Source organism: Lissotriton vulgaris, chromosome 10 (genome assembly GCF_964263255.1).
Source record: "Lissotriton vulgaris chromosome 10, aLisVul1.2, whole genome shotgun sequence".
Classification (NCBI taxonomy): Eukaryota; Metazoa; Chordata; class Amphibia; order Caudata; family Salamandridae; genus Lissotriton; species Lissotriton vulgaris.
The window spans coordinates 411,817,154-411,844,260 of NC_141698.1; the positions used below are offsets into that span (position 1 = coordinate 411,817,154).

Below are 27,107 nucleotides of genomic sequence, written 5' to 3' on the forward strand. Positions count from 1 at the left end.
TCTAGTTGTCATAAGATTCGAATATACGGCTGACAATTCAAAAAAATAGACTTAGTTCAAAATAAAAGAAATACTCAAATTTCCCGCTAAAATTGAAAATTTCAACCGCCAAAGAACTACAAACGTTTGAGAAAGAAAGGTGTCTTTGACAGTAGTTGCTTAGCTCCTGTGAGCCTAAATAAAGCGACCACCTGCATGTAGGCTTCGCTTACATTCACTGCATTTTTGATCATGCCATGAAACACGCTGCTTAAAAGAAACTGAAAGTTACACGTTTAACCGCACTCTAAACGTGCATTGCCGCACTCTAAACGCGCATTGCAAGAAACTTGCAACAAAGTCAATTGAGCGCTCGTACTTGTGCGCGTGCCAGTTTCAAATCGCCTCCAAGGAGATGCGCGCGGCCAGGATTGTCTCCTGGAAAGCAGACACGCGACAAAAGGTCTCTGGCGAGAACATGCTTCCGCGCGCTTAGACGAGACCTAAAAAGCGATATTTAAGCTCATTTAATTTAATTATATGCATCACACTAATCTATCACTGAATTGTATAATAGTTACCCAATGGACTATCATAATTGTTCCTGACGAAAGCTAAGCAATCATCCTTCTTATACTTGATGTGTGCATGGCCACCACTTCAGTTCAGGAAAGCTGAGCCAACAGTTAAAAAGGGAAAAATAACATATACAAGAAAAGAGAATCCTTAGTAACTATAAATAAATAGAAAAGATTACAGCATACACCAGCCACAGGATTGCAAGCTTTGCAGTACCAGCTGGACCACCATGTGCATGGCGGGCCTTCTGGAGGCGTTGCGTACAGCTCAGGAGAATATTAAATATGGCAGTTCCAGGTAAGACATACTGCTAGCAGTCCTTAACATTTAAAGCGAAATGTTAGCCCATGGGAGTCTTGGCATTAGCTTCGGCAAAACAGGGATATACCATACTACGTGGAATCCAACATCTTCCTAGAAAGATCAAAATAACCTTGTCTCCGATGTGTCCTAAAGGTCATTAAATCCTGCTGGGCTATGAGGTGCGCAGGTAGCTGGTTCCAAAGTTTGCAAGTGGAGTATCTCATACTTTTGCCACCCCATGAGGCAGTGTAAACTCTAGGTACTATAACCGTTTTAGAGGTTGCTGACCTAAGACATCTTCCCGGATTATACCAACAAATTTAATCTTTAAGTAGGATGGACCAGTATTATGGAGGGCTTTGTGTGGTGCACAGAGTGTCTTCCAAACAACTCTTATTTATAGTAAGGCAGTGGAGCTCCACCAGGGCCTTGGTAACGGAATCAGATTATACCCAGGTTTCTTACTTTAGGGACAGGGATAGGTAAAGGACACAAGGACTTTGACCACCAAGAATCATTCCATTATGAGGTGTCCCTGCCAAATAAGAGTACCTCGTTTTTTTCGTAGTTCAATTTAAGGCAGTGCCTACTCATCCAACTAATCACTGCTTGCACAAAGCTATTGAAATGCTGTACCACCTCCTCAATGTTACTAGTGATAGACACAACAATGTGTGTGTCATTAGCATAGGAGATGGTTGAGAAACCAAAAGATCTAATAAGTTTTACAAGCGGACCAACATAAATGTTAAATAGGTTTGGGCTGAGCGATGACCCTTGCCGGACACTTCACAGCAAGGAAAAAGGGGTGGAAATAAAATCTCCCAGTGCTGCAAATTGCTCTCTATCCGAAAAGAAGGAGCATACGAGATTGTATGTCAATTCAACAATTCATATTTCCATTCATCTCTGCTTCAGGATAACGTGCCTCAAACTATAAAAGGCTGTGGACAGGGCCAAAAGGACCACCGCAGCCTTGCCACTGTTATCCATGATGTTCTGTATCTCCTCTAAGGCTTCCCTAATGCTGTCTCAGTACTATGAGACTTTCTGAAGCCACACCAGGCTCCAGCCAGTAACTCATCATGTTCAAGATATTCTGAGATAGCGAAATGTACATGTTTCTCTAAGATGTTTGCGGTTAGAGGAAGACGACAGATGAGCCGGTAGTAGTTCTCTTCATTCGGGTCCAATGTGGGTTTCTTTAACAGCGATGGAATTTATGCTTTTTTCCAGTCTAATGGGAACATATCCATGTTGAGAATGTTGTTGAATAGGGTGGTAAAGGATGGAGTTACTATACCTGCAATCTCCTGGAAGATTTGGGGCGGAAACGAATCAGATGGAGCACCTAATTTAGTCTTCATAGTAAGTTCCATCCCTCGCTCAGTGAAAAAATTAAGGTGTTTAGGGAGAAAGAAACTCCATGCATACAAAGAACACTTTTTTTATAGATACAAAATGCCACGTTAGGTTTTTGCCTTGCAAAATAGCAAAACAAGAATGACAACTAAATGGTGAATAACGCTGGACGTGTATAGATGCAGGGTGGGCTGTGCTTTCCAGCAGCTTGGTGGCCAGCCAAAAGCGGGTTCAAACGCCCGCTACAAATATTATTAGAAAACCTATCTCAACTTTATAAAGGTTTGTGCCAGGCTAGTCTATGCGATATGCCCTATGTATTTAGTCTTGGTTTAATGATGATAGTTGTTGAAGAGGTCTTCTCCGGTACATTATCTGAGTTAGAACATACCCTACACCCGAATTCCCATTGGGAGAGGCATACTGACAGACTCCTAAGAATATGGAATGGTAACACATCCAAAGCACTTTTAATCAAATGCTTTAATTTTTCATCTGACCACTCAGACTTTAGCATAAAAACATGAACATTAAAACAAAAACAAAAAAAATGTATATAGGGAATGGGTCCGGCATGGTGGATTTGGGGTTTAGGGGCGAGTAATCAGGGGCCTTGGAGGTGAAAGGATGCGTGAAGGCTATTATGTGATGGTACGGAGTATAAAACAGATGCAGACGTTTGAGTTCTTCTAGGTATAGCAACTTGTGGTTCGAGTTTTCTACAGCCATTATTCAGAGGAACAGCGAGCAAATTGTCATGTGTGGTTATGTTTGTACATGGCAATGACTTAGTAGAGGAGAGTCTGGGATGAGAAATAAACAATGAAATACCAAACTCCACCAGAACTATTACCCAGAAAGAGCAAGGAAGGACAATGTCCCAAGTCACAGGTGCTAAATGTAACCACATCAACATGTTCATATTTCTCTAAATACTTATATAACATTTGAATACAAAAACACACCATTACATGCCTAGTAAGAATTGCAGTAAACAATAACATGCTCCGCATATTACAAATGAAAAAGATAACATACCTGAAGCAGAAGATGGGATGATGCATCAATCTTCATCAGCACAGTAAAGAGCTGCACTGCCTGCACGACTACTTTTGAAAAATACTGGAAAATCCGAGGACCCACTGAAAAGAAGCACAAAAAACTCTAACAGACTATAAGGCTTTCTCGAGTGTGAAGATTTTGAACTTTCAGGTTTATTACGAGAGACCGATACATTACTTACCTTTAATAATGTGACAGGTCTATTCAAACAGGCCCAGGGCAGAAAGTCTGATTCAAGTATCTAGCGTCACCATAGCTTCCACAGGTTGCAACCCCAACTACTGAGCAGAGGGCACACACTTGGTAGAGGCTTGTCTAGAAAGGAGCTTCTCCAAACGTGTAAGCGATTATGAGTTTTGTAGAAGCTGTGGGGGAGAGGCCCCTATTGGGAATAGGCCACCAAAGTTGTGGCGGGTGAGTAAGGGCAAACATGAAAATAAGTAATGCAAGTAAGAAACAGAAAACTATATTAATAAAAAAATGATTTACAATGACCTGTAACAACTAGAGAAAGTGTCAATGGCATTAATGCCAAAGGCTAGAATAGGGTAGACCTAAAGGAACTAGTGACCTTTATATGCAGTCACTATGCATGTATGTATGCTACTCACAAGAATATGAATTCACTAAAAAGTTAATGCTACTTATTTGTAACAATAGCTCTTCAGAAAATGTGTTCTCTTGAAACTTATAAACTAAAATAAGTCCAGGTCAGGCAAACAAAACACTCAAAAAAATAATCGGAATTTAAAAACAACGATACAAGTTTAAAACTGCAGCACCAGGGAGATAAAGGTAATTGCTCTTTTAAATGTAATTTCTAAGGTGAGTGGAACCTTCAAAAGCGCTGAGAGCTCAACCCCAGAAATTCCACTCTACTCGAGGGCTTTCTTTGAAAATGGAACTAACGGGAAACACTATGATGAGGGGTTGGATTTGGAACGAGGAGAGTTACCCTCAAAATGTAAACTATTGTTATAAGTAAGTCAGTTTTGCTTCTCAAACACAGAGTCCTCCACAGACTCTTAACCTTACAAAAAGATGCAGGGCAGTGCCCATACTTACAAAGGGGAGGGTGGATTTAAGCCCCAGGCTAAACACATTTCTAAGGGATAGCTGATCACTTGAGTGTCAGCCACAACACTGGAGTCAAATAAATAATGAACATAGAAGGTATGAACCAAATTCCAAGTAGAAGCCCTACATAAGTCAGCAAAAGGGATGTTACACATCAAGGTTGATCTGGCAGCTTTACATTGAATGGATTGTAGGGCAACTTGTATTAGCTCTATTTGCTTACTCTTTCTTGCAACAAAACTTCAATCCACCTATATATTTTAGTTTGTTATACGCTTTTACCTTGAGCATGATTGAACAAATAAAGCCTGTGGATTTACCCATACGTTTAACACGGTAGCAAGATACTGAAGTAGCCCTTAATTTAGACGCTTATACCTTAATATTTAGTCATGGTCTATAAATAAAGATAAGCAAAATGGGTATCCTTTTGGATCGGGTTAACAACTTGTTTCTATGTTTTACTGAATTTTAACTCGCTTGTTGTGCACGGTACAGTGCCAATTTGAATTGGCAGAATAATGTTGTGGGGAAAATGCCACAGACCTTGTTCACCTTTCCTTTCAGGCTTAGAACATGCTAATTGCATTGTCTGTTTGCACCAACACCAATTTCCTTGAAGTATGGACAGAAAATCTTTGCGAATTAACAAATTGACTCTCACTTCCAGAAAATTGAAAAAGTAAAGGAATTAATTACAGCAAAAAACAAACAGCCCGAGTAGTGAGACCTTTCAAGTGCTTTTCCTAATTGCTGAGAAAGGAACTCAATAAAACAGTCTCTTTTCAATGCGGTGGCTCCAGAAACCAATCAGATTTGTCCTTTTTGGTCCACCAAAGTCAGCAACTGAGCTGCCTGTGGCGAGTTAAAAATCTTGTCTTCCCTGATGTCTTGATGCTTTTGAAACTGGAGATCCCATCTGCTCATCTAGCAGTGTTTGTTCCTACCAGAGATGTTGTTTCTTGTTCAGACCTGTCTAGTACCTGCCTGCAGACAAGATCAGTTTTATCAGTGTTGGGTCTATAATTGTGGACTTTACAGAATAGTCAACAACGTATTCCAGTTCTCAAAGAAACTCAAATGGTGGAGCAGGCTCGCAGTTGTCCGGAGATCTGAAATGATGAGGAAGCTTTCCCAGTCGTGCTATTATGGACGTGTAACAATTATCAAAGATATGTTACACTTCTTGCCTGGTACTTTGTAAATCCCTCATAGCAGACCTCAAGTCAAACAAAACTATCTAGAATTGTTACGGTCCCAAAACCATGGTGAAACAAAGGAAGCACCTATGGAACTACCTCACCAGCATGTGCAAACTGTGGTTGGGGAGATACGAGACTATGAAACCACAATGGCTGAGAAACTGAGTTTTGGCTTGCAAAGTGATCCTCTTGAACTTTTGTTTTTGAATGTAGACTTTGTGATCGAGGAACCTCTTGTTTAGAATCGGCCTCTTTGTAAGCTATTGCCCTTGCTAGTCTATCCCAAATGTTTTGCAAAAGATGACTGTTGCTTCCTGCATTACATGCATTACTATGACGGCAAAACCCTTTTGCAAGAGATTATTCTTCAAATGCATGACCCAGCAAGAGAAGCATATTTGAACGTAAATGCATGAGAATGAGGTTGTGATAGGAGTCTCCAGCACTCAAGCATCAAAAGAGATTTTTTGTACCCTGCCTGCCAATGCAGTTTCTTAGGGGTGGTGTTGCTGAAGACAATGTTGCTTGAATCACTCTGTTTGGGGAAGGTAAGAGTTGCTACAGTTCCTCTCACCAGTCTCTATTATGCCATTACTATATTATTACACTATCCTCAATTAAACGAAGGCTGGGTGCACAATATTATCTGCCTTCTAGGTGTTTACGAACCCTAGATTTTCTTTTAATCTCGGTGGAAATCGCTTTCACAGAACCAGGGTACTAGAAATCTGTTTAGCCTGCAGCTAAACAGCCTTTAAGGGTCAGAATAAACTCCTTTAGTGCTAGTGCATGTTCAAATGTGTCATGCGTAGGGTCTGATGTAACACAATGGAAAGTTACATTTCCTGGAAAGCTTGGAAGTTACAATAATAAAGGATGAAGAGCAAGCAGAAGCCTTGCATAGCATCGCTGAACTTCTTCAAATTGTTGCCTAAAAAAATCTACAAGAGAATATGCCCATCCAGAACAGAGCCAGCTATGATGCCTCCTACAGTACTTCATATTCTTCATGGTGGCACTTCATTAATAAAAAGAATTTAAAAAGATGTGCAGCCTCCCTTTTAGAAGTAATGGCTTTGCTGTACTGATTTTCTCAGCAAATTCTACCTAATGCACCAATAGGTCCACGTGCTACCATACAGCCCCACTGACTGAAATATTAAGCGCTGGAGCCTTAGACAATGCAGAAGAGAGCCTTAGTCCTAAAAGACACTCACGTCGGAGAACAGGAACAGAGATGGGTGGAAGGCACTGCCGAAACCTAGCGAGAAGCTTGGAAGTCACACAGGAGATGACAGAGCAAGGGGCAGGTCCCTCCTAGGCACTTGTCTAGGGACAGGCTCTCTATAAGCCATCACTGCAGACATGTAAAGCCTATTTCGGGGAGTGATTTCTGAATCAATGTTACCAGCAAGCTGCAATGTTATTCTGCGAGAAGATGTCCCATGGGGGAAATGCTTTACCAATACAATTGTTATTGTATTGGCAATTGGAATGTCAATCTTTAGCGGACATGCTCCTATCACCCTGGGGCAATACTTAAGAGCCCAAGCTTGAAGAAAACAGATGGTATTCAGTTGCTCCTTTTACCTGTTGTAATATTCAAAAACAACAAAATCTGCTCTTTACTAAGGTGAGAAAAAATGGCAAAACAACTACTTGGATGAAAATAGAATGCCTCCAAAATAAAAAACATAAAACTTTGAGTAACAAAACGAGGTCTTCCAACATCCTTCTCTGCTAGAGAGCACAAAGTACTGAGGTAAGATTGACATCTCCACTGCTGAACTCGTTTAATCAAAGTAGGAACAGCATAACCTAGAATCATGATTTAAAAGAGCAGTCATCTTTTTCTATTCTGCAGTTTTATATTGTTTTGTCAGGTTGCACATCCATGTTCGAAATGTTTTTCAGTATAGTGAAAGCATGACAAATGTTTTCATAAATGAACTGAACTTTTAATATTAAAATGTGTGTCTTTCCTAGTGTGTGTGTGGAGGGGTGGAGGGGGGGGGGGGGGGGGGGGTTGTGACCTAGAAGTATTCACAGCTTGTGAAGATGCCTTGTTGGAGAAATACTTTAAATCTATATATTTTAATAAAGATTAAGAAACCCTGTAAGCTGTATTTTCTATCACCTTTAACATGCATATGTTGGGGAAATATATGTTTTACTGGTAGCAGTTGTTTTAAAGGCATTTTAATACATCCGTTCTTCATCTTGTACTTCTCAAGCATAATAACGTAATTGCTCTACAGACAGAATTGCAGATGTTGAGATTAAAAAAGTTTGTCCTTTAGTACGCAGCATCATCCAACCCTTGGCTTCCCGCCATGCAAGTAAGTAATCTTTATTGCTTAGTTAATTAAAACCGTTGCAAAGAGTAGCATATAATACATTATTTAAATACAATTGTTAAAAAGAAAATATAAAATGATAATCGCTTCATGTGGCAGATAAAACTTTCTACAGAGATTTACTCTTCTTTTACACTGGGCATGGATTAAAGAAAATAGAGTTAAGTCCCTTATATAGCCTAAGGTGGCTATGTTAAAAGTCTGGATTTAAGCCGCGCTATAATGATGTTCGAGGAAGTTTTTTAGTTCATAGCGATCAGCTTTTACTTTTTTATTGTAGGCTGGCTTTTGTTAAGGTGGCTATACCTTGCCCATACTGAGTAGGTAGTTAGATTTTCTTTGCCCCTTTGGGTTTGCTTCATCCATTGCCTGCCTTCTGTCGTTCTTGTTTCATTTCCGCTATCTCCAAGAATTTGACAAGATGGCTTGCTAGTTGAATGTTTTTTCCATCAAAGCAAGCCTTGACCGCCTGCTGACATGTTCTGATTCCTAGCTTATTTAGGGGCGGTTTTAGATGATATCTGCGCTCTTTGTCCAGACCTTTGCAGGTGCATATTAAGTGCGGGATGTCCTCTTTTGCGTTCCTGCATATTCGGCAGTTCATTGTCGCTTGGGGCCTTTTCCATGGGGGAAGATGATCTTGTGATGGAAGTAAGCCCAGCCGTAAACGTACAAACTTCTCCTTTGTGCGCCTGGTGAACCCAGCTCCTAAATAGCTTTGGCAGAAGCTGCTGGTGTAGTTTTGGATACCTATTCAACCAGGAGCCCTGCTGGCTAGGCTTGCTTTGACCTCTATTAACGAGATTGATCTTACTGATTTGTTGACTAGCTGTTTGATGGTGTTGTGGGACCCATTGCACTTCCAGGCTTCTTGTAGGCACAAGGAGCTTATTGAATGCTTTAGATATTTTGCAGCTGCGCTGTTGCTCTTACTTTCTATCTCTTTCCATAGGTAATGATTCAGACTTGCGTCTTCTCCTCCCTGGATTTTGTGCCATCTTTTGGCATAGGCACCCATTCGTTCTAGCGTTTGATTTCTCAGGCCGAATTCCAGCCTTATTTGTGCCTGCGAGGTGTAGTTGGGCAGGCTAAAAATCATTCTCATGGCCTTCGCTATTGAGCTTTTCAGTAGCTGAGCGTCCCTCCCTAGGAGGCATTCGCTTCCGTAAGTTATGGCCGGAGTTAATTTTGCTTGAATCACTTGAAGCAAGGGGTGTGAAGCTGCGGCCGACTGCTTTCATTTTGAGGCTCCCTAGTGCAATCGCTATGCTGGTTCCTTTCCGTTTTATTGCTTCCTTTTGTTGTCGGAATGAACCCTTTCTGTCCACAATCACGCCCAGGTACTTGTATTCATCCACTGTTTCCAGTGTGAGCCCTCACAGGTGCCAGCAGAATCTTGCTGAAGATGTTTTGGCGTTTATCATCATTATTTTTGTTTTTGAGAAATTGATGCTTAGGCTATTCACTGCTGAGTAATAGAAAGTTATGCTGATTAGATGTTGTAGCCCTATCGGTGTTCTACTGATCAGCACAATGTCGTCAGCGTACATTAGATTACAGAGGGTAAGACCACCTATGCTTGGGGCATGAGAGTTACTTTCGTCGAGCTGCTGTGCAAGGTAAGACATAAAGATATTGAATAATGTTGGTGCTAACACACACCCTTGTTTAAGGCCCTTTGTCGTCCATATTTTCCTTGACAGGCGGTCTCCTGGTCCCAGCTTAACTTGGACCCATGTATCCGTGTGTAGTGAAATCAGCTGTGTTAGTATCCCAGGTGGAATTTTCCTTTCTTTCAGCTTCGACCTTCTATTGATGTTGTCGAACGCTGAAGTAAAATCGATGAAACATACGTACAGGGGCAGATTGGCTGTCTTAATGGCGTCAATAAGGAGTGATAGAGCCAGAATGTTTGATGTTGTTCTCATTTGTTTGCGGAATCCTGTCTGGGTGATGGGGATTACAGCGTTTTCATTCGACCATTCCGTGAGCGCCTCTAAAAGAAGACCAGCATAATATTTGGCCTCATTGTCAATTAAGGCAACAAGTCTGTAGTTTTAGGGTCCTTAATGTTGCCTTTCTTGTGAATTGGCGCTATTAAAGAGCCTTTCCATGATGCTGGAATTGTTACAGTGTCTATGATCGGATTAAAAAGTGGCAGTAAGGCCGCTGCCCAGTATTGCGGGTTTTGTATGTACAAAATGGGAGGGATCCCGTTGGGACCTGGAGCCCCCTCCGACTTCCCTTCCGCAATCCTACCTATGATTTGTTTTTCGGTGAGCGCCAATGAAGTAATGGCCAGTTGTGGGGTGCAAGCTTGAGGTTTTTCTGTCATTTTCTAGTCGCCTAGTTATGGCAGACTTTGGCGCTGTATTGAAGTGGGGCTGGAGGTAAGTGGTCCAGGCTTCCTCAGTTAAGTAAGAATCAATGCTGGGACTTCTTGAATTCTGGAGTGTGTGGACTGTTTTCCAGAATCTTCTGCTTGTGTTGTTTTCTTTTGCGTCATGAAGAAGCCTAGCCCATAGCTTTTCCTCTGCTTCCCTTTTTTCATGCCAAATTATTTTCTTTTTGCTCTGTTTTAGTTTTTGCAGTTCCTTTTGAGCCGCGATGTCCGGTCCGTCTCTGTGTAATTCCCGCAGTAGTTTGTTAATGTTTCTTTTAAGGAGCTTTATATTGATATTTTTTATTTATGGCCTTGTCATGGCTGCCCATTGATTCAAGACGCTTTGTATGTCTTCGGAGGCTTGGGGAAACTGGCGTTGTGTGGATCTTAGATTTCCTTGTGTGTGCCCGTCCAAGACTGCTCGTAAATTGCTCCCAAGCTCTTAGATAGTCAGTCTGGTTTGCAATGCTTTTTTCCCACCGGCTTTTTGTGTCATTTATGAAGCCTTCCAAGTTGGTCGTGTTACATTTTATTCTTTTCTGTGCCACCTAAAGCGAGCATCCTAAGTTTGTTAATGGCGTGGATAGCACAGCCCCCTGGAAGTGGAGGGTAAATTCTTGCGGCTGATGGTCGCTGGCTGACGTTGTTCTTATTTGGAAGTCCGTGACTTTCCCAAAAAGTTGAAGAGATGAAAATGTGAAGTCTAAGGTAGAGCTGGCAGTCGAGTTGTGGAAAGTGGCTGACGGGGGGGTATCATTTACGAAGCAGCCATTTAAAGCTACCAGGTTAAGGTGTTCTGGGTCCTTTACGCTGTCCCTTGCCAGCCGATTTTGTTTGTCCCATTTACTTGTCGCCTGTTGGGGTATGTCCCACGCCCAGAACTGGTCTTCCAGGAGTGTATCCCTTGTTTGGAGCCCTCCAAGGAACATATTAAAAATCCCCTGTTACTATGAGGTTGGGTGTTGCCACCTCTACCAGTGTTTTTGACACTTCTTCCGTCAGGAGGTTCATTCCTGCGTTCTACTCCTGGGGATGTAAGTATACATTCATCAATATTAACTATTGTTTTTGATCTTTTCCCCATGCTTCCAGTTCTATTGTGAGTATGCTATTGTTGCCTGACTGTTTCACGTTTATATTCTTGGATTCTTTGAAGCTCTTTATGGCAGTGTATATTGTTAAGCCCCATTTTAGATGACCATATTTGTAATTTCTTGTCGCTGGTAGATGATATGCATTAAAGCCCTGGATTTGATGTGGTTGTTCTAGCCAGGTCTCCTGGAGGGCAATGAGATCTGATTTTTGGAGATAGAGAAGAAGCTGAAGGTCGTCTTTTTTGTTCCCTAGGCCATTTATATTCCAGGAACATATTCTTAATTGTCGTTGAATTGAGATGTTCAGTTGAGTATTTTGTCAAGACTTTGGGGCCCTTGTTTTGATTGTCCTAGCAATCCAGTTCCAGTCATCTTGTCCAAGTGACCGTTGCACTTGCCTGTTGGTCTGTGAATTCATCCTTGAGACTGATAAGCTTCTGGCCCCCTTTAGGACAATTTCAGTTTTTGATGGAGTTTATTTATTTAATGGGCTTTGGCCTTGTCGCTCATTGTATGCCTGGCGTAGTGGTTCCGGGTACCCTATTTTTTCCAATGTTTTTAGGCGTATCCCCCAGGTTTGAAAGCGTGATTCTGATTCCATTATTCTCATTGCTGTCTCGTTCCTCGCCCATGTTGTTTTGGTAACCTCATGATCTGACAGATGGTTATAATGGGTCATTCCATTGCCTCTAAATCTTTAGTGCTCATATCGGTCAGACTGCTGAAAGTCGATTGTAGGCGTAAGATATTACCTCGATTGAGCGTGTCCCCTCTGCCTCTTGACTTGTATTCAGGAATGAACAGGATTATGCCTCTATCGGCTTCCGCCTGCCCGACCTCCTGTCTTTTGCGGTCTTCTGTGATTATTTCAGTCTGAGTGCAGTCGTGTCTCTTGCCAGGTATTGGCTCTTCCCCCTGCCCTTTTCGGTTTACCATGTAGTCAGCTGCTATGGATCCCTGCTTCAGGGGAGAACCCTTGCTTCCATCTTCCGACAGTCCTACCCTTAAAGTTAAGTGGGTGGGATTCTCCCTTTGTGTTGTCTTTACCGTCTCCTTGACCGGAGGTGTTCTTGTAATCGCGGTTGGGCTTTCTGTTTCAGCTACTTCCTCTTCTTCTGTGGTCGTAATTGTCTTTTTGAAGAATGTTTTTATATCTGCAGTCTTTTTTCTTCCATTCCTTTTTTGTTTGAGCTCTTTTGTTTTCTGCCCTAAGTTCTTCCTTACTTACTTTCAGAGTGTTTTCGTTATGAGGACTTTGGAGAATAGAAGTGCCTGATGTTTGCCCCAGCGTATGACCTGGCTGCATGTTCGCTTGCACAGGGGCTTCTCTCCTTTGATTATCGGCGGACTGCCTTGGGGGTTTCCCTGTAACTACTGCATAGGTTTTGTGGATAGGTTTGCTAACTTCCAGACTGTTTGGGCGGATTGACTCGCACTCTCCTCTTTGACTGTTGGACGTATTTGGAGTGTTCTGCGGGTTTGCAATGTCTAGCTGTTCACTTAAATGTCTGAGGTGTTGTTTAGATGATTCTTTCTCGAATTCTGGGTTAATTTTGCTTGCATTTTCCGTTGTCTTTTTTAGATCGACAGGATGCCTCCCAGAAGTTGTGTGATTGTTGTAAGTTTGTCCACGATTGAGTAGCAGGCGCAACTCGGCTTCTCTATTTTTGTTTCCGCTTGTACCCTCTTAATCATACCATTCATGTCTACCAGCTTGTTGTCAATTTTGGCTACATGTATGGCCAGAAAATTTAAGCGGGATAGTTGGATGTCCATTTTTTCCGAGTGGTACTGCATAGCCTTTATTGATAATTGAAGCGTGTTTAACAAGGACGACCACAATACTTCGGGGCTTTTTGGGTGTTTTTTGGTTGATGGGATCGTGACAGGTTCTCGTTTGTTGTCTGCTGTGATGTCGTCGGCCTGACTGATGGCTGGTGAGAATGAAGCTACTAGCCTCTCCCACTCCTCTGTTGTTAGCTGGGAGTTATCTTCTATGTTGGACATATCTGATTGGTCATGTGCCTGGATTGGGTCAGATATTCCAGTTTCTTCTGCAAATTCGATTACCTCTGTATGCTCTCTTTCCAGCGTTTTTTCTGTCTCTCTGCACCCTCCCATTTGATTGTGGTTTTGGTCTGGCTGTTTCACCTGGTCTATGTCCTGGTCTTGGTCTGTGGCGGGAGCTACCGCCACGGTACTGATGTTGCCTCCTGGGTTGGATTTTGTTTGATCCAGCACCTTTGGAGGCTCCTTAAATGACAGTCTTGGAGTTTTTGGCTCTACGGTCCTGCATGGGTCTGTTTTGCTATTAGTGTTGGTTTCATAGCTGCTATTCTCAGCCCCTGTTACTATGGTAATTGACTGCACATTTGTTTGTATTACTATCTTTGGCTCAAGCGGGTAACCCATTTCGTTGCTGGTACATATATTCATGTTGTTGTCCGCCCCGCTGTCACCATTGTCGGGCCTTTCAGTTTATGCATTACTTTCCTTGGGGTGTGCAAATTCCAAGTTTTTCCACTTTTTTTTGTTTCCTTCTCCTCCTATCATGGAGCTTTGAGAGCATCCCTCTGGCTCCATTGGCGAGGGCAGGCCCTTGAGATTGCTGTTTGAGGTACTTAGGAAAGAGCCAGGTTCTTTTAGAAATGAGAAGATAGTGTATATTTTTGGTTGGGAGCTCTTTCTTTCTGCCGGTTCCTAAGCCAGTCCCTTCTGGAGTCAGGTCTCCTAGTAGGCGCTCTTCCTGTTCCAGCAACAAGTTATCTGTAGTGTTTATAGATTTGTGCTTGTTGATCCTGCGCCATTTTGCCGGGGCACTTGCTATTGCTTTTCCCTGACCTTATAGCATTCTTTGTCCCTGATCTTATGGGTCTTGTGGGTCACGGCCGGCTGATTCGTGCAGATTGATTATACTGGTTATGCACTGTATGGTCTCTTTTGTTGCTCCTCTGTCTACTTGTTTCGCTTTTGTATGTTTCTTGTAGACTTGCTTGCTTACCTCCGGGGGTTGATTACTTTTTAATTGCTTTGTATTGTTTTTATTCTATTGTACTTTGACACAAGTTTCCTTGATTATTTGATTTCTTTGTTTTTCTTGGTTTGGGTCTTAATAATCAGGATTGGTAACAGCTAGAAATGGCTTTTTTTTGGTAGGTTTGGTAGGTTTTTTTTGGTAGGAGTAGGTGTTTTTTCTGGTTATCTACTGTTCAGATTTAACTGTTTTTTAGCTGATTTTGGCTGGAGTGGCTGGTTTCCCTGACTGGACCCTTCGGGATGGTGCCCAGCTTGTTCAAATCCTTCCAGACCTTCCCTCCAGCCCTCCTTGTAGCGCCTTGTGCCCCTAGTACTGGGTGGCATGCAACATGGGGTGAAGCAAAATTGTTAATGCAAACGATGGTCCAATCCTGGCCTGATCCTGGTCCTAATCAGCCCTGCAGCCAGGCTCTCTGTTCCTTCTTTGTTAAAGGCTTACTACTTCCACAGCTGCCACGCTACCGCTTCTCTGCCTCTCGGAATCTGCTGCCCTCTCTCTCTGCCCTTGCAGCGTGTTTACAGAGTGTATCACAAAATTGGCAGTGGCGTATGCTTATGCTACAACAGCACAGGAGCAACGGGAGCGGCTGGAGCGTCGTGGGGTGAGGTGAGGTGAGCTGGGGGTGTCCCGGGGGCGGCGGGAAACTAGACTCCCCAGGCCCTGTTGGTAAAACCGGGCTCCGCCCCTTCTCACGGCCTTTTGCGGTTCCCCCAGTCTCCCAAGAGCGAAGGGGACGGTCTTTTTCCAGCACCTCGCACCTCTGCCTTCTGCCTTCCGCCTTCCCCTTACGTTTTTACACGGCGCTCCTGCCACCCCGCAGCAGTAGTGGCGGTGGCGGCAGTGGCAGAAGAGCAGCCGCTTTCCTGCTCCGCTTGACTCCGCGCTACTCTGCTGCTGACTGCTGGATGACCGCAAAACCCTGACTGGCTCCCGCAACCACTCGCAACAAACTCCCTCCATGCGGATATGACAGATAATCACATGGGACAATAAGAATGCTGGGAAGGACTCTCAGGTATATTTTCCTTGCCCTCCTTCCTGCAGACGACAGGCGCCTGTGACAATCCTCTGATGAGAGGTAAACTGATGAAAATGTGTACCAAAAGTTGCACCGTCTAAACTGGTTTTGTTGCAGTGCATCTCCAATACTTCAAATGGGCATTACTGAGGGCATCATCTGAGGTATCACTTAGACTAGTAAGTCCAGGTGTGGAGGCCATATCTTGAATCCCAATCTGAAGTTTCGAGTCTAAAGGTAGAGGCCACATCTGAAGCCCTGGATCAAGTTCTGTAGAGTAGCAGGAGCACAGGAAAATGGCTTAAGAGCCAAGTTATGTTCAACTGTCACAAACTTCTAGTCATACCATGACATGGAGAAAGAAATCATACAAGTTCAAAAGAGGTAACAAGGTGTGGACCCCATGTTCAGCAGAGGGTTCCCACCAAGTATTTATTTAGAAAGTTTCATAAAGTGGGGAACATTACCCATGGGTATCAGAGCGCTGTACATGAACATCAGATCCTGATTCAGGTCATTCATTCTCAGGTTTTACTGCAGAGTCCGTTCTAAGACATTCAAAGTACTCTACATAGGAAATCAGCATCTAAGAAAAATGTTTGTGGCAGCACGTTGATGCATGTCTGCCGGAGTAGCATAGTTTCCTTGGGTTGGTATTTAGATCTGTGCCAAGCTTTTCAGGATGGGAGTTACTTGCGCAATCTTTGTGCAATCTTTGTGCAATCTGGTATAATACTTTGCGTTAGAGATGTGTTTGTGATTTTGTTTTCCAAATGTGGAGACAAGTTGGCAGAAATGTTTCCGATTGTAGAGGGGTGTGGATCATTGATTTGTGACGTTGGTTTTAAAGACATGATGATATTGCCAATTTCCTCTTCATCTACGGATTTGAATTTGTTCCTTGTGGCTTCATTTTTGTTTTTGGGATATACATAAACCTCTGTGTTGCTGGATTTGTGGGCTACAAGTGAGTTATTTGTTCGTTGTTGTTTGCCACCCTTGATTCTTTTCATTGCCGAAGGCCATTTCTCTTTCGATTTCCAGTATTTTGTCTTCAAAAAAGAGTGCAAAGGCTTTCCATTTCTCCGTGGAGAGGTTTGTAATGATATTGGAGTTGTTGGAGCTGACCTCTTTGATGATTTGAAGGTGTTTACATGATCTATTAATGGCTGAATCAAGTTGAATTCTGAAGAAAGATGCGTTAGCATTCCATATATTTTTTTGTGGGTGTTATTTTTTTCCTCCACAGTTAGGTAAACTGAAAGGTGGAGGGTTCAAGTCTCCATAGACTCTCCTCAAGTTGAATGGTCTTTTTTCTTTATTTAGGTTCTTGTTGAACCAGGTGTGGGCTGCTACCTCTATTATGTCTGTCATGTTATTGTTGTAGTAGTCGGTTAGATCTTGCAAGTTCTGCAGATCGCGAGGAAGCAAATGGTTGCTAAGATAGAGGTAGGCAAGCTCATCTTTGATTGTGTTTTTAGTGTGTTTAGCCCAATGTATGGGTTTGATCCCTAGAGCTCTATTTTTTGTGTTCGTATAGTAAGATGAAATACTATTTGGTGAGGTCTGACCAGTCCTTTGGGTTCAGGGAGTCCATGCTTAAGGCTCCAATCTTTGATATGATTAGATCAAGTGTGGCCTCCTTTGCCATGTGTTAGCTCAGTGCATGCTTGGATGAGGTTTTGGTCATTAAGGAAGTTTTTTTAAGATGTAGATCTGTGGGTCCCTCTGGTCATTCCAGTGTAGGTTGAAATGGGTATGGACAATGGATTAAGCAATGTTTCAGTCAAGAATAGTATGTCGTGATCGCCTTGGCTAAGTTCGTGGTTTGTCGGTAGCCAACCTGCAATTGTATAACATGCATTTAAGTTTTTGTCACTGCTATCTGGCGATTATTTAGATGGTCAGGGAGGATAGGATTGTGATTAGATTCTGTGGTTTAATATGTCGATCTTTGACTAGTTTTCTACATTGGTTGGCGTGTATAAAGGTCAGTATGTTGGAGTAAAGTGCCATGGGATTCTAGGAGGTTTCTTGGTATGTCTATAACAAGTCAGGAATTTCTTACCTGGATAACGGAATGCGTTTTCTCTTTTGCCGGCAGGTACCATCAGACACTGGTCTTGTTGGCCAGGGCTGCATGTTTGATTTGGGGTTGCAAGGTATTGGTTATCATGGTTGGGATCTAATCCAAGCAGCATCTGTGGCTTACAATCATGTATGGTGCACAGGGCCGTTTGTAGGGTTGTTGTGATCATTTTCATATCCTGCCTAAGGTTGACTATTATGTGTTCCAGCCGAGCAAGACGGTTGTGCCACTGTGAAATATGTTGTATTTAGCATTCAGGTCAGACACATGGGAAGCGTCTGGGTTTTTCTAACTGCCAATCTCTTAGGTGTCCTGTTCTGTTTGTGTAAGCTATGTCTTTTCTGTAAGCGGGAGTTGGTGTAATCGGTCTTGCAGGTGTGTGCTTGATGGGGGTGTGCATCTGTTGGCTTGAACCTTTTGTTCTCAGTTGGTGCTGGTTTACCATCCAGTCGCTTAATTTGGTTATGTTTTGTGGTGATCATGAGATGCATGTATGTGAATTTGACATGGGTTTTGATTGTGTGGAGTGTAGAGGACGGTGGTTATGCCTGTTCTGATAGCTTTATTATTGGGTTGGTCAGTTGCATTCGCATTGTTTGTCTGGCAGAGTCTAGAGGGCTGGCATACTGGAGTGCCTTGGTTATGGGTATTGTGGGGTGTGGTTGGAAAATTCATGGCTATCGGAATATCAAAATAACTGTCTTCTCTGGATGCCAATGGGGTTTGATGGTCGTTGCTTGAACGGTGGGGTAGTATTCCATCACGTCGTGCAGTTGGATTATAGTGTGTGCATCCATAACTTACAAAGAAGAAATGGGACCTCTCACAAGCATCACTGTGGTATTGTTCAGGCGAGTATTAATAGTGTGAATGATTTGGGAGAAGGGGGTTTGGGTGTTGTAAGAGTGTGTGATGATTGCATTCTGGTGAAACTGTAGGGGAATTGGTTGAAGCGCTCAGATTAGTCGGGAGCTCTGCTTGTGAAAGGTGTTTTTATCTTATGGAAAATCTGGTAGAAGAGTTCTAGAGTTGTGTCGGAGGTATGTAAGAGTATATTACCATTCTTGAATATTGATATTTTAGTCCATCTCATTGCAGAGTAGCAACACAAAAAATATTGTGGAACACATCTCAGGACACTTGTGACATAAATGTCCTTGGCAGAAGAATATTGTGTTCCAAAGAGAGGATTACATCGGAGGCAGATCAGCACAGGGCTACTATTCCAGGGACACTTTGTAGGACGTGCAACCATAGACACAACCATACAAATAACAATGCCCAAGGTAAATCCGTTAACCATGGCAAAAAATTGTAATTTTTACCACACAACTTAGAGCCTCTCTCACTAATGAGACTCACAGTAAGTCATTTCTCTTCCATTTTCAACATCACCAACCAAATAAAATTGGTTACAACAGACTGCTACAATAACGGTTAGTTTACTCCTTTTCGAACTTCTTTTAATTTCCTTTGGCAGTCAGATAAGACACGTTTGCTTTTTCTGTGCTTGGTTTGGCTCTATTGTTCCTTATCCTTCCTATGGTATTCATTTATTTATTTGTGTTGTTGATGTTATACCACCAGCACCTTTGTCCAAGCAAGTATTAAGATTGGTGTGTGCTACCTGAGGGTGAGACTAGTATATTTCCTGTTAAGAGATCTCTGGAACCTTTAGAACCAGGCATTGTGTATGTTTTACAAGAGCACAATTATGCGCCTGCAGCCACCATTCCACTGTGATCTGCTTTCCAGCCCTATGGCGGAAGGGTGTTATACATTACATCTTTCATTAGGCATGATGATATACAAGGTAAGGTGTAGGGTCTTGCTACACAGGTTAGAATACTTCACTAACTACTCTTCCTGACAGTATTTCAGGTATGAACCTGTAGGCCCCAACAATAATATTTTCTGCAGGCATCCAGTCATAATGATACAACATGACTAATACAGTATGTGCTCACAGGGAAGCACTTGCACTAATTAGACATAGCATTGCTTTAGTTCCTGCAGTGTGATACAGTAATAGCCTCTATGTTGTGCAAATATGCTAACAGTAGTTGATTGCCATGCAATCCTGCTTAGTAAACAAGCTCTCAGAAATCAATCCCAGCAAAAATGATTAAATGCACTCATTCAGCAATGGTTTGCCATGCCATCGACTGTTCCTATTAAGACAGAACCACGTTTAATTTGCATATGGCAGTTCACTGTAGTGGCTTTTTGGGTGAAAAAAGGAATGGGTACGGCCACAAGCGATTGCTAGCATTAATACAAGCAATTCTTCCAACGTCTTATTGTTGTTGCAGAAAATACCCGGTTATGCCAAAATGTGGTCCTATTCTCACTTTTCCACAGTACTCTAGCTATACCTCACTAATGAGACCTCCGTTAACTACAACCAGACTAGGGGGGTTTTGTGTTTTCGTCTGGAAAGGACGTTTTGTGGCAGTCGAGTTGGACTGTTCTAATGGAGAAGGATCAAGACTCATTGGCGTATGGCAGGTCTCTGGCTGGAGTAACAAAGCTGATGAAAAACAATGGACTACAATGAAGCTCGAGAGATCACCAGTGTCAAGATTAATTCAGGGATTCCAGCCAGCAGTCCGGTCACAAGAGTCATGTGAAGGTATTCTGGAAGGTGTTACCCAATCAGACTACAACATTATAGCCAACTCTTCACATCATCAGACACTAAAAGTCTTCAAAATGCTACCCCACTTCACATTCCATACTTCCCTTCCATCAAAACAACTATTCTGCCAATTTGAAAAAGTCTTAAACTTCGATATTCGCACCCCGTTCAGCTTTCCAAAGCCATCCATTACTTGAACATCAAGGAAGCTGGATTAAAGTTTAGCAGAAGTTTAGCATATGATCCTGTGCAGTTATTCATTGTCAGGTCTGTTTCCCTGCTGGCAGAAGCAAACTAGATGGCCCTATTTTCAGCCTTGGAGCTGCCCAACTATGATCACTTCAAAAAAGAAGAACGCCACTTCCTTTTAACAAAGAGTCTGGTATCTTCACAGCACTCCACCGATTATTCATCTTGCAGAGTATATCCTGTTACTTCATTTGGTTCAAATGCATATTTATTTATATAACTAACAGAAGTGTCTCAATACCCCCTCTACCACATATTATTTTTGCCATTGCCATGAGCATCTATTTTCCGATATTTATCTTCACGTAGAATTATCCCCAGGCGTGAGACTGGATTCGGAAAACTTTTGCCACAGCATCCCTGCTCGCCGGGGATCGGGTGACGCCAAGAGACTCCGCCCAGGCATCATCCACGTACGCGACGTCAGCAAGGTCACATAAGACCCACCCGGGCGCCCAGTTTTCTTCTGAGAACTTTTCCGCACCACAGCGCGGAGCCACCAGACAAAAAACTGTGGGAGCATGGGAACAGTGTGCGAAAGAGTAGAAAAAAGGAGAGAAACAACACCATAAGGAACAGTGCAACACTGCAGTGTCCAAAGGCGGGGGCAGAAGAAAGAACAAAGCAGAGCCCTGAGCAGCCACCCTACCAGTACATACACAGTCTTCCCCCTGAAACAAGGAAAAACCATGAAACAAGCAACAGGCCCACCACCCCCATCCAGAATAAGGAAGGGGAGACAGTCCCAAGATAGACAGAAACACAAACCTCCAAGCCACCCCAGCATAGAGGGCAACACCCCCCAAGGAATAAGAGCAAGGCCTAGCCAGATGACCCCTATTCGGAGTAAAGCAGAGGGGCCAGGACCCTCAGCAGCAACAGGAAGCGAAGGGAGGGAAGGGAAGGACAGAGAATGAAGGTAAACCCACCAAACCTGGAGTAACCAGAGCAGCTGGGCACAGAAGCACCGGAACCCCATCCTCCAAGGAACTAAGAGGAGGAATGAACCGCAACCAGACGGAGCCACCTGTCAGGAGAAAAGAAGGGACTCGGGGGAGACAGAGCCCCCCACCAGGAGGCACGTACCGAAGACCAACACAAGGGTCCTCGCAGAACAGGGAGGAAGGATGGGCCGTGAAGGAATCTACGGCTAGAGTAGTCTCTACCAGATAGATCGTTACTGAAGGTAAGTAACTCGTACATTTGATAGAGACTACTAGCAGCAGATTCCTTCACGTAGAATAGATACCCTAGCCATACCCACAGGTAAGGAGGGTCTGCGAAAGGACCCCACAAGCCTGGATGGAACAGAAAGTCCCACAGGGGACCAGATCTGCGGGCTAGAAAAGAAACTCAATCCCAGCCAGGCAAGAGAAACCCTCACAAGGAGAACACCACTGACCCCAGAGGGTGTATGAGGAAAAAGACTTTGAAGAGGCCCGTACCCGCACAGCAGAAGAACCATGGGCAAGGCTAGAGGGCCCGAAGCACCCCACTCCCTCACAAGTCGACAGCGCTTCCATCCAATGCCAAGACAGGAAGAGGAGGTAGAAGCTGAAGAAGAAACTCATTAAGCCCAAGGAAAAAGGGAAGAAAGGCTAGCTCCCTATAGATGAAAGGCAACAGGCCAGCCATAACAGCACCAACAGTCATAAGCTGCCAATAGCAAGAAGAACAAGCCGGGTCCCAGAGAGACCGGGCAGTCTACGCCCGACAAGGGAGCACTCAGAATCACCCCAGCCCTCAGGACAGGGGCAGGAAGGTGAGAAAATGCCCGGCCCCAACACTAAGAGGGGTCGCGCACACGACCACAAGAAGCAAAAGCAACATACAGAAATGCCACGGAGAACCGGCACCCGAAGGCGACCAGAACTCCCTAGCAGAGCGCAAGCTATATAACAGCTACTCCTACCCCACATAGGGTACGTTAAGTCCCAAGATAAGGGAACCCTCTTTGGAAGAACTTCCGCAGCAGCGGAAAAAACAAAGGACCACGGGGAAAAAAACACCCCGCAGAAGGCTTGACAAGCAGCCCAAGCAAAGCAGAAGGCCTAATCTCAGGGCGGAGTCTGCGCAACAACTCCAGCAAACACACACACAAAGGCAACAAAGGGCCGTCCAGCAGCCAACAATGCCAAAATCCCAAGGAGGACTCAATGGCCAGAAAGCACACTACACAGTCAGAACAAGCGGCCTAAGAAGGCCCAAAACCAGCCCAACTCAGCAGTCACTGAGGAGGGGAAGGCGGAAGAGGATAAAGAGGAGGAGGACGGAGCCCCGCCAGGAACCTTTGGATGGTGGAGTCAGCCAGGACATGGAACAAAAGGGTGCCGTCAAACGGAACATCAATGAGCCGCTCCCGAATAATTTCAGCGAAAACGCCGTCCTGAAGCCAAGCATGGCGACAGAGGGCGACTGAGGAAGCCATGGCCCGCCCAGCACCTCTGAGATGTCTAGAGCAGAGCAGGGAATAAACGCTGCTAGCTACCGGCCATCCACAGCATGATGCCGTAAGTCCACCTGAACCGTCTCTTGGGAGGCTGCGGATCCCAGACACTCAGCCAAGTCCCACAAACAACAGGAGGTCCGAGCCAAAACACACAAGCTGTTAAGGGCCTGCAGGGCAGCGCTGGTCGAGACAAACATGTTGCGCCCCCAAGAATCCAGCCAGCAGGCCTCCTGGGACAGTGGAGTCAACAGTAGCGGCAGGGAGGGAAAGGCAGACTGGCAGCAGAGGGGTGGAAGGAAAGGCACGCCAGGTCAAGCGGCGCCGGAAGATGCCGGTGCAGAAGGTGGTAAGGCACCGGATCCCCTGAGGCGGGACGCCTCCAAGCCCCTGTCAGGGAAGAAAGGAGCGAATCCTCAAAGGGAAGTAAGATCTCCAAAAGGTGGTCCGCCGGAAAGTGAGCAACCGGGTCACCCATGTGCAAAATGCCCACGGTCGTGGACACCGCCTGGGCAAAAGCCGCACCTGCCTCCGTAGGGCCCTGCGGTGGAGAAAGCAGCTCCTCGGTGGCAACGGCTGCAAACTAAGGCGAACGACCCCGAAGCCAAGCGGGACAGGCAAGGGCCAGAACTGGAAGTCAGAAGGAGCCAAAGAATGAGGGACCTGCCGCTCTTCCGACAAACACCCCTGCCTCAGGAAAGGCGGGGAACCGCCCTTTGACGACGCCGATGAAAAAGGTACCACGCAGTGACCAGTCTCTGGGGAGCCGCTTGCACGGAGGATCGAGAAGGAGCTGGGGAGTGACACAAAGCCTTCCACCAGCCACAGCCCAGAATGCGGCGGAGATCGTCCGGCAAACCATGTGGCAGCGCCAGGAATGATTCAACCTCCGACTCGCCCTCCGACAAGGCAGCCGCCGGTGGGGAGGATTGAGAGGGTCCCGTAGAGGGACGAGGGGTCCCCACCCAGCCACGACCCGGAGTGTGACGAGGAGGGTCCACGGACCCTTGTGACTCTGCACGGTCCAGCCGTTGCCGGCGCCGTAGCGGCGTCACCGCGCCCTTAGACAGGACCACCTTGTCATAGGACACAGAGGGGATCGGGGATGCAACCCGAGCCCCAGCGACCTCCCGCGACACCACCACAGGGACTCCAGCAGGAGTTTGTGGCGAGGCAGAGATGCCGTGGTCTGAAGGAGGTGCCCCACAAGAGCCGCACCCCAACAGCACCACATCCTCCAAGCCTGGATACAAACCAGTCGGCGCCGGGGCTGGAGCCACCGCCGCGGAGGGCCCCGCACAAGGCAAGGGATCCGCTGACGCCCCAGGAAGGAAAGGAGAAGGAGACACGAGCGTGGCCTGCAAAGCTGCCATGTATGTCTCCAGCTGGACTCTCGACGCCCAAACCCCAGGGAAACGGTGGATAGGACGACACGCGAGGCCGCATCACCCAACTGCGACACGTGAAATCGGAGGAGGGCGAAGACGACGACCAGGCCTTATCTGAAGCCGTCAGCCGAAGCAGACCGAGGGGTGGACGTAGACCTGGAGAGCCGCGTCGAGAGAAGTTTCATACGGCGCTCCCGCCTTGACTTAGGCTTCAACTGTTGGCATGCCGCACAATCAGTGGTGTCGTTATCCTCCCCCAAACACCACATACAAATGAGGTAAGGGTACGTCGCCGACATAAGACGCCCACACGACGTGCAAGTCTTGAAGCTCCGAAGGCATTCGCACACTGTTCCACAAAGAAGGGACAATGGAAGGAAAAAAGATGGCCCAAACAGGTCCGTAGCAAGGACCGGATCCGCGTTGCATGCGGAAAAGGAAAAAACTGACGTAGGCGCGCCGGGCTGGGTCTTATGTGACCTCGCTGATGTCACGTACGCGGACAACGCCTGGGCTTAGTCGTGTGGCGTCGCCCCACCCACGGCGCGCAGGGATACTGTGGCAAAAGTTTTACAGATCCAGTCTCACGCCTGGGGTAATTTTATGTGAAGGAATCTGCGGCTAGTAGTCTCTATCAGATATAAGTGCTTCATTTATCTCCTGTTTTAAATGGTCTGCAAATTAGAAAACGTCAAACCAAAAGAGTAGAATGAGGATGTTCTTCACAGAAAAAATGCTGAATGGACTACCTTCCTGGTTAGAAATGCAGTGAAGGCAGTGGTAAAAAGCAAGTTAAGAATTTAAATGACCTGGAAAAGCAAGAAAAGTAATCAAAGTGTGAAACAAAGAGAAAGAGATTGAGAGCATTTGTCACGTCTGCAGTTTTGCAACAAGCAAACAAAGGAGAATATTATATTAGATCAATCCGGGTGGTTAAATGCGCCCTCATCCAGCAAGGATATATAGGGAATTGGTAGAGGCACTGGAAAGAATAGGACTGGCATCTTCTCTGGATAACAGTTACTGTGTAGTTGTCAATATACACACCAATTCTTTTGCATCCCTACTTAAATATTTTCAAAGGTCTGAGAACTCGCCCCACAAAAGGTAATTAGATTCACAATACATGGTTTAATAAGGAATGCAAACGAGCTAAAAATAACCTAATATCTGCCATTAAGAGTTAAAAATCTAGGTTTGATCAGAGATGCAAGGGAAATTTACTAAAGTATACAAGTAGTTGTGAAGAAATAGCAGGAAGTTGAATGATGTACTCACTGTGGCACAACTAAAGGATTGTAATATGTTTTGGCACATAATGGTCAAAGGGAACCGCAGTAATTCAAGTAATATAGATTGCCATATCCAGCCTTGTAAATAGATCAAAAAGACTGTTGCCCTGTATATATACACATACACTGATAATGGTAATAGTGGGGAAGATATACTTGCAACATACTCTCTGTTGATGAATGCAGAACCACTAAAGATAGCACTTACAGATACCTTGCACGCAATAAATGGCATTACCTCAGGCAAGGCACCGATCGGATGCCCAGGGATATCTTCCTAGATGAACCAGATTTCTGGGGCCCCTTAATCCTCTTAAAACAGATAGCGGCTCTAGTACTGGAAAGGGTGAAGGATTTCGACCTGGGAGTAAAACTGACCACTAATATGCCCTGGTACATGCAAATCAATAAGAGTACCCTAAAACACCAACACAACATTTGATGCATCCATACATGGAGTGTCCAAACCTACCTCTACTAGGTTTGTTTCCCCTGCCTTAGAAATATATAATGCTAAAGCTTTAGGTGGTGCAGACTATGCCACGGAAGTGTGGGGTCACTCCCAGAAGAATAACCTTGCAACAGTGTATGACCGCTCAGTTTGTGGTGAAAAGTTACAAACAAAGTTTAAAAAAAAAAAATTGTGGGGCTTGTAATGAGGCAGAGGAATCAGTGGCCCATCTACTATTTTTCTGTAAGGCCTATGTAGCTCCAAGGAGGAAGTGATTTGTCACTCTATGTTTTGCTTACGATAGTCAGATCTGATACCACCATAGGAACACTACATAGTTTGGTTAAATATTTACACTTTGTCTAGTGCATGAGGAAGAAATGTATTAAAAAGATTGCTGCACAGGCACTTTACAAACACAGTTGCATTGCTTTTACTGAATCATTTTATCTTCGTAGTAACACTATTTGTAACATTGGCCTGACGGGGCCCAAATAGCGAACTGAGAATATGGAACCTAGCATTGTAGGCTAGGTTTCATCCTCAACTCAACACTCTCCATGACCAAGCAAGTCAACGCCATCTCATCCTCCTGCTTCAACACCCTCAGCAAGATCTACAGGTGGATCTCCACTGAAACAAGAACGGTCACCCAGGCCCTTGTCAGCAGCAGGTTAGACTACGGAATCACACTCTACGCAGGAGCCTCGGCCAAACTCCTGAAACGACTACAGCACATACAGAACGCCTCTGCACGCTTGATCATCGACATCCCCCGCCGCAGCCACATCACACCCCACCTGAGAGACCTGCACTGACTTCCTGTCAACCAGAGGATCACCTTCAAGCTCCTCACCCACGCACACAAAGCACTCCACAACACCGGACCGGCATACCTCAACAGACAACTCACCTTCTACACCCCGAACCGCCAGCTCCGCTCCGCCGACCTCGCCCTCGCCACCGTCCCCCGCATCCGAAGAGCGACCACCGGCAGATCATTCTCCCACCTCGCCGCCAAAATCTGGAACACCCTTACCATTCTCCTACGGCAGACCCAGGAACTACTTACCTTCAGGAGGCTACTCAAGACCTGGCTAT

The 27,107-nt window shown here is 44.8% G+C and overlaps 1 protein-coding gene across 1 annotated transcript in view; it reads right to left on the bottom strand.

Annotated features, from left to right (window-relative positions):
• Positions 1–27,107, bottom strand: part of ALG1 (ALG1 chitobiosyldiphosphodolichol beta-mannosyltransferase) — a 442,794-nt gene that overhangs the window by 382,220 nt on the left and 33,467 nt on the right. The window contains exon 3 of the mRNA XM_086941231.1: positions 3,262–3,365. Coding sequence (XP_086797357.1) covers positions 3,262–3,365 — 104 coding nt within the window. The remainder of the gene's footprint in view (positions 1–3,261; positions 3,366–27,107) is intronic.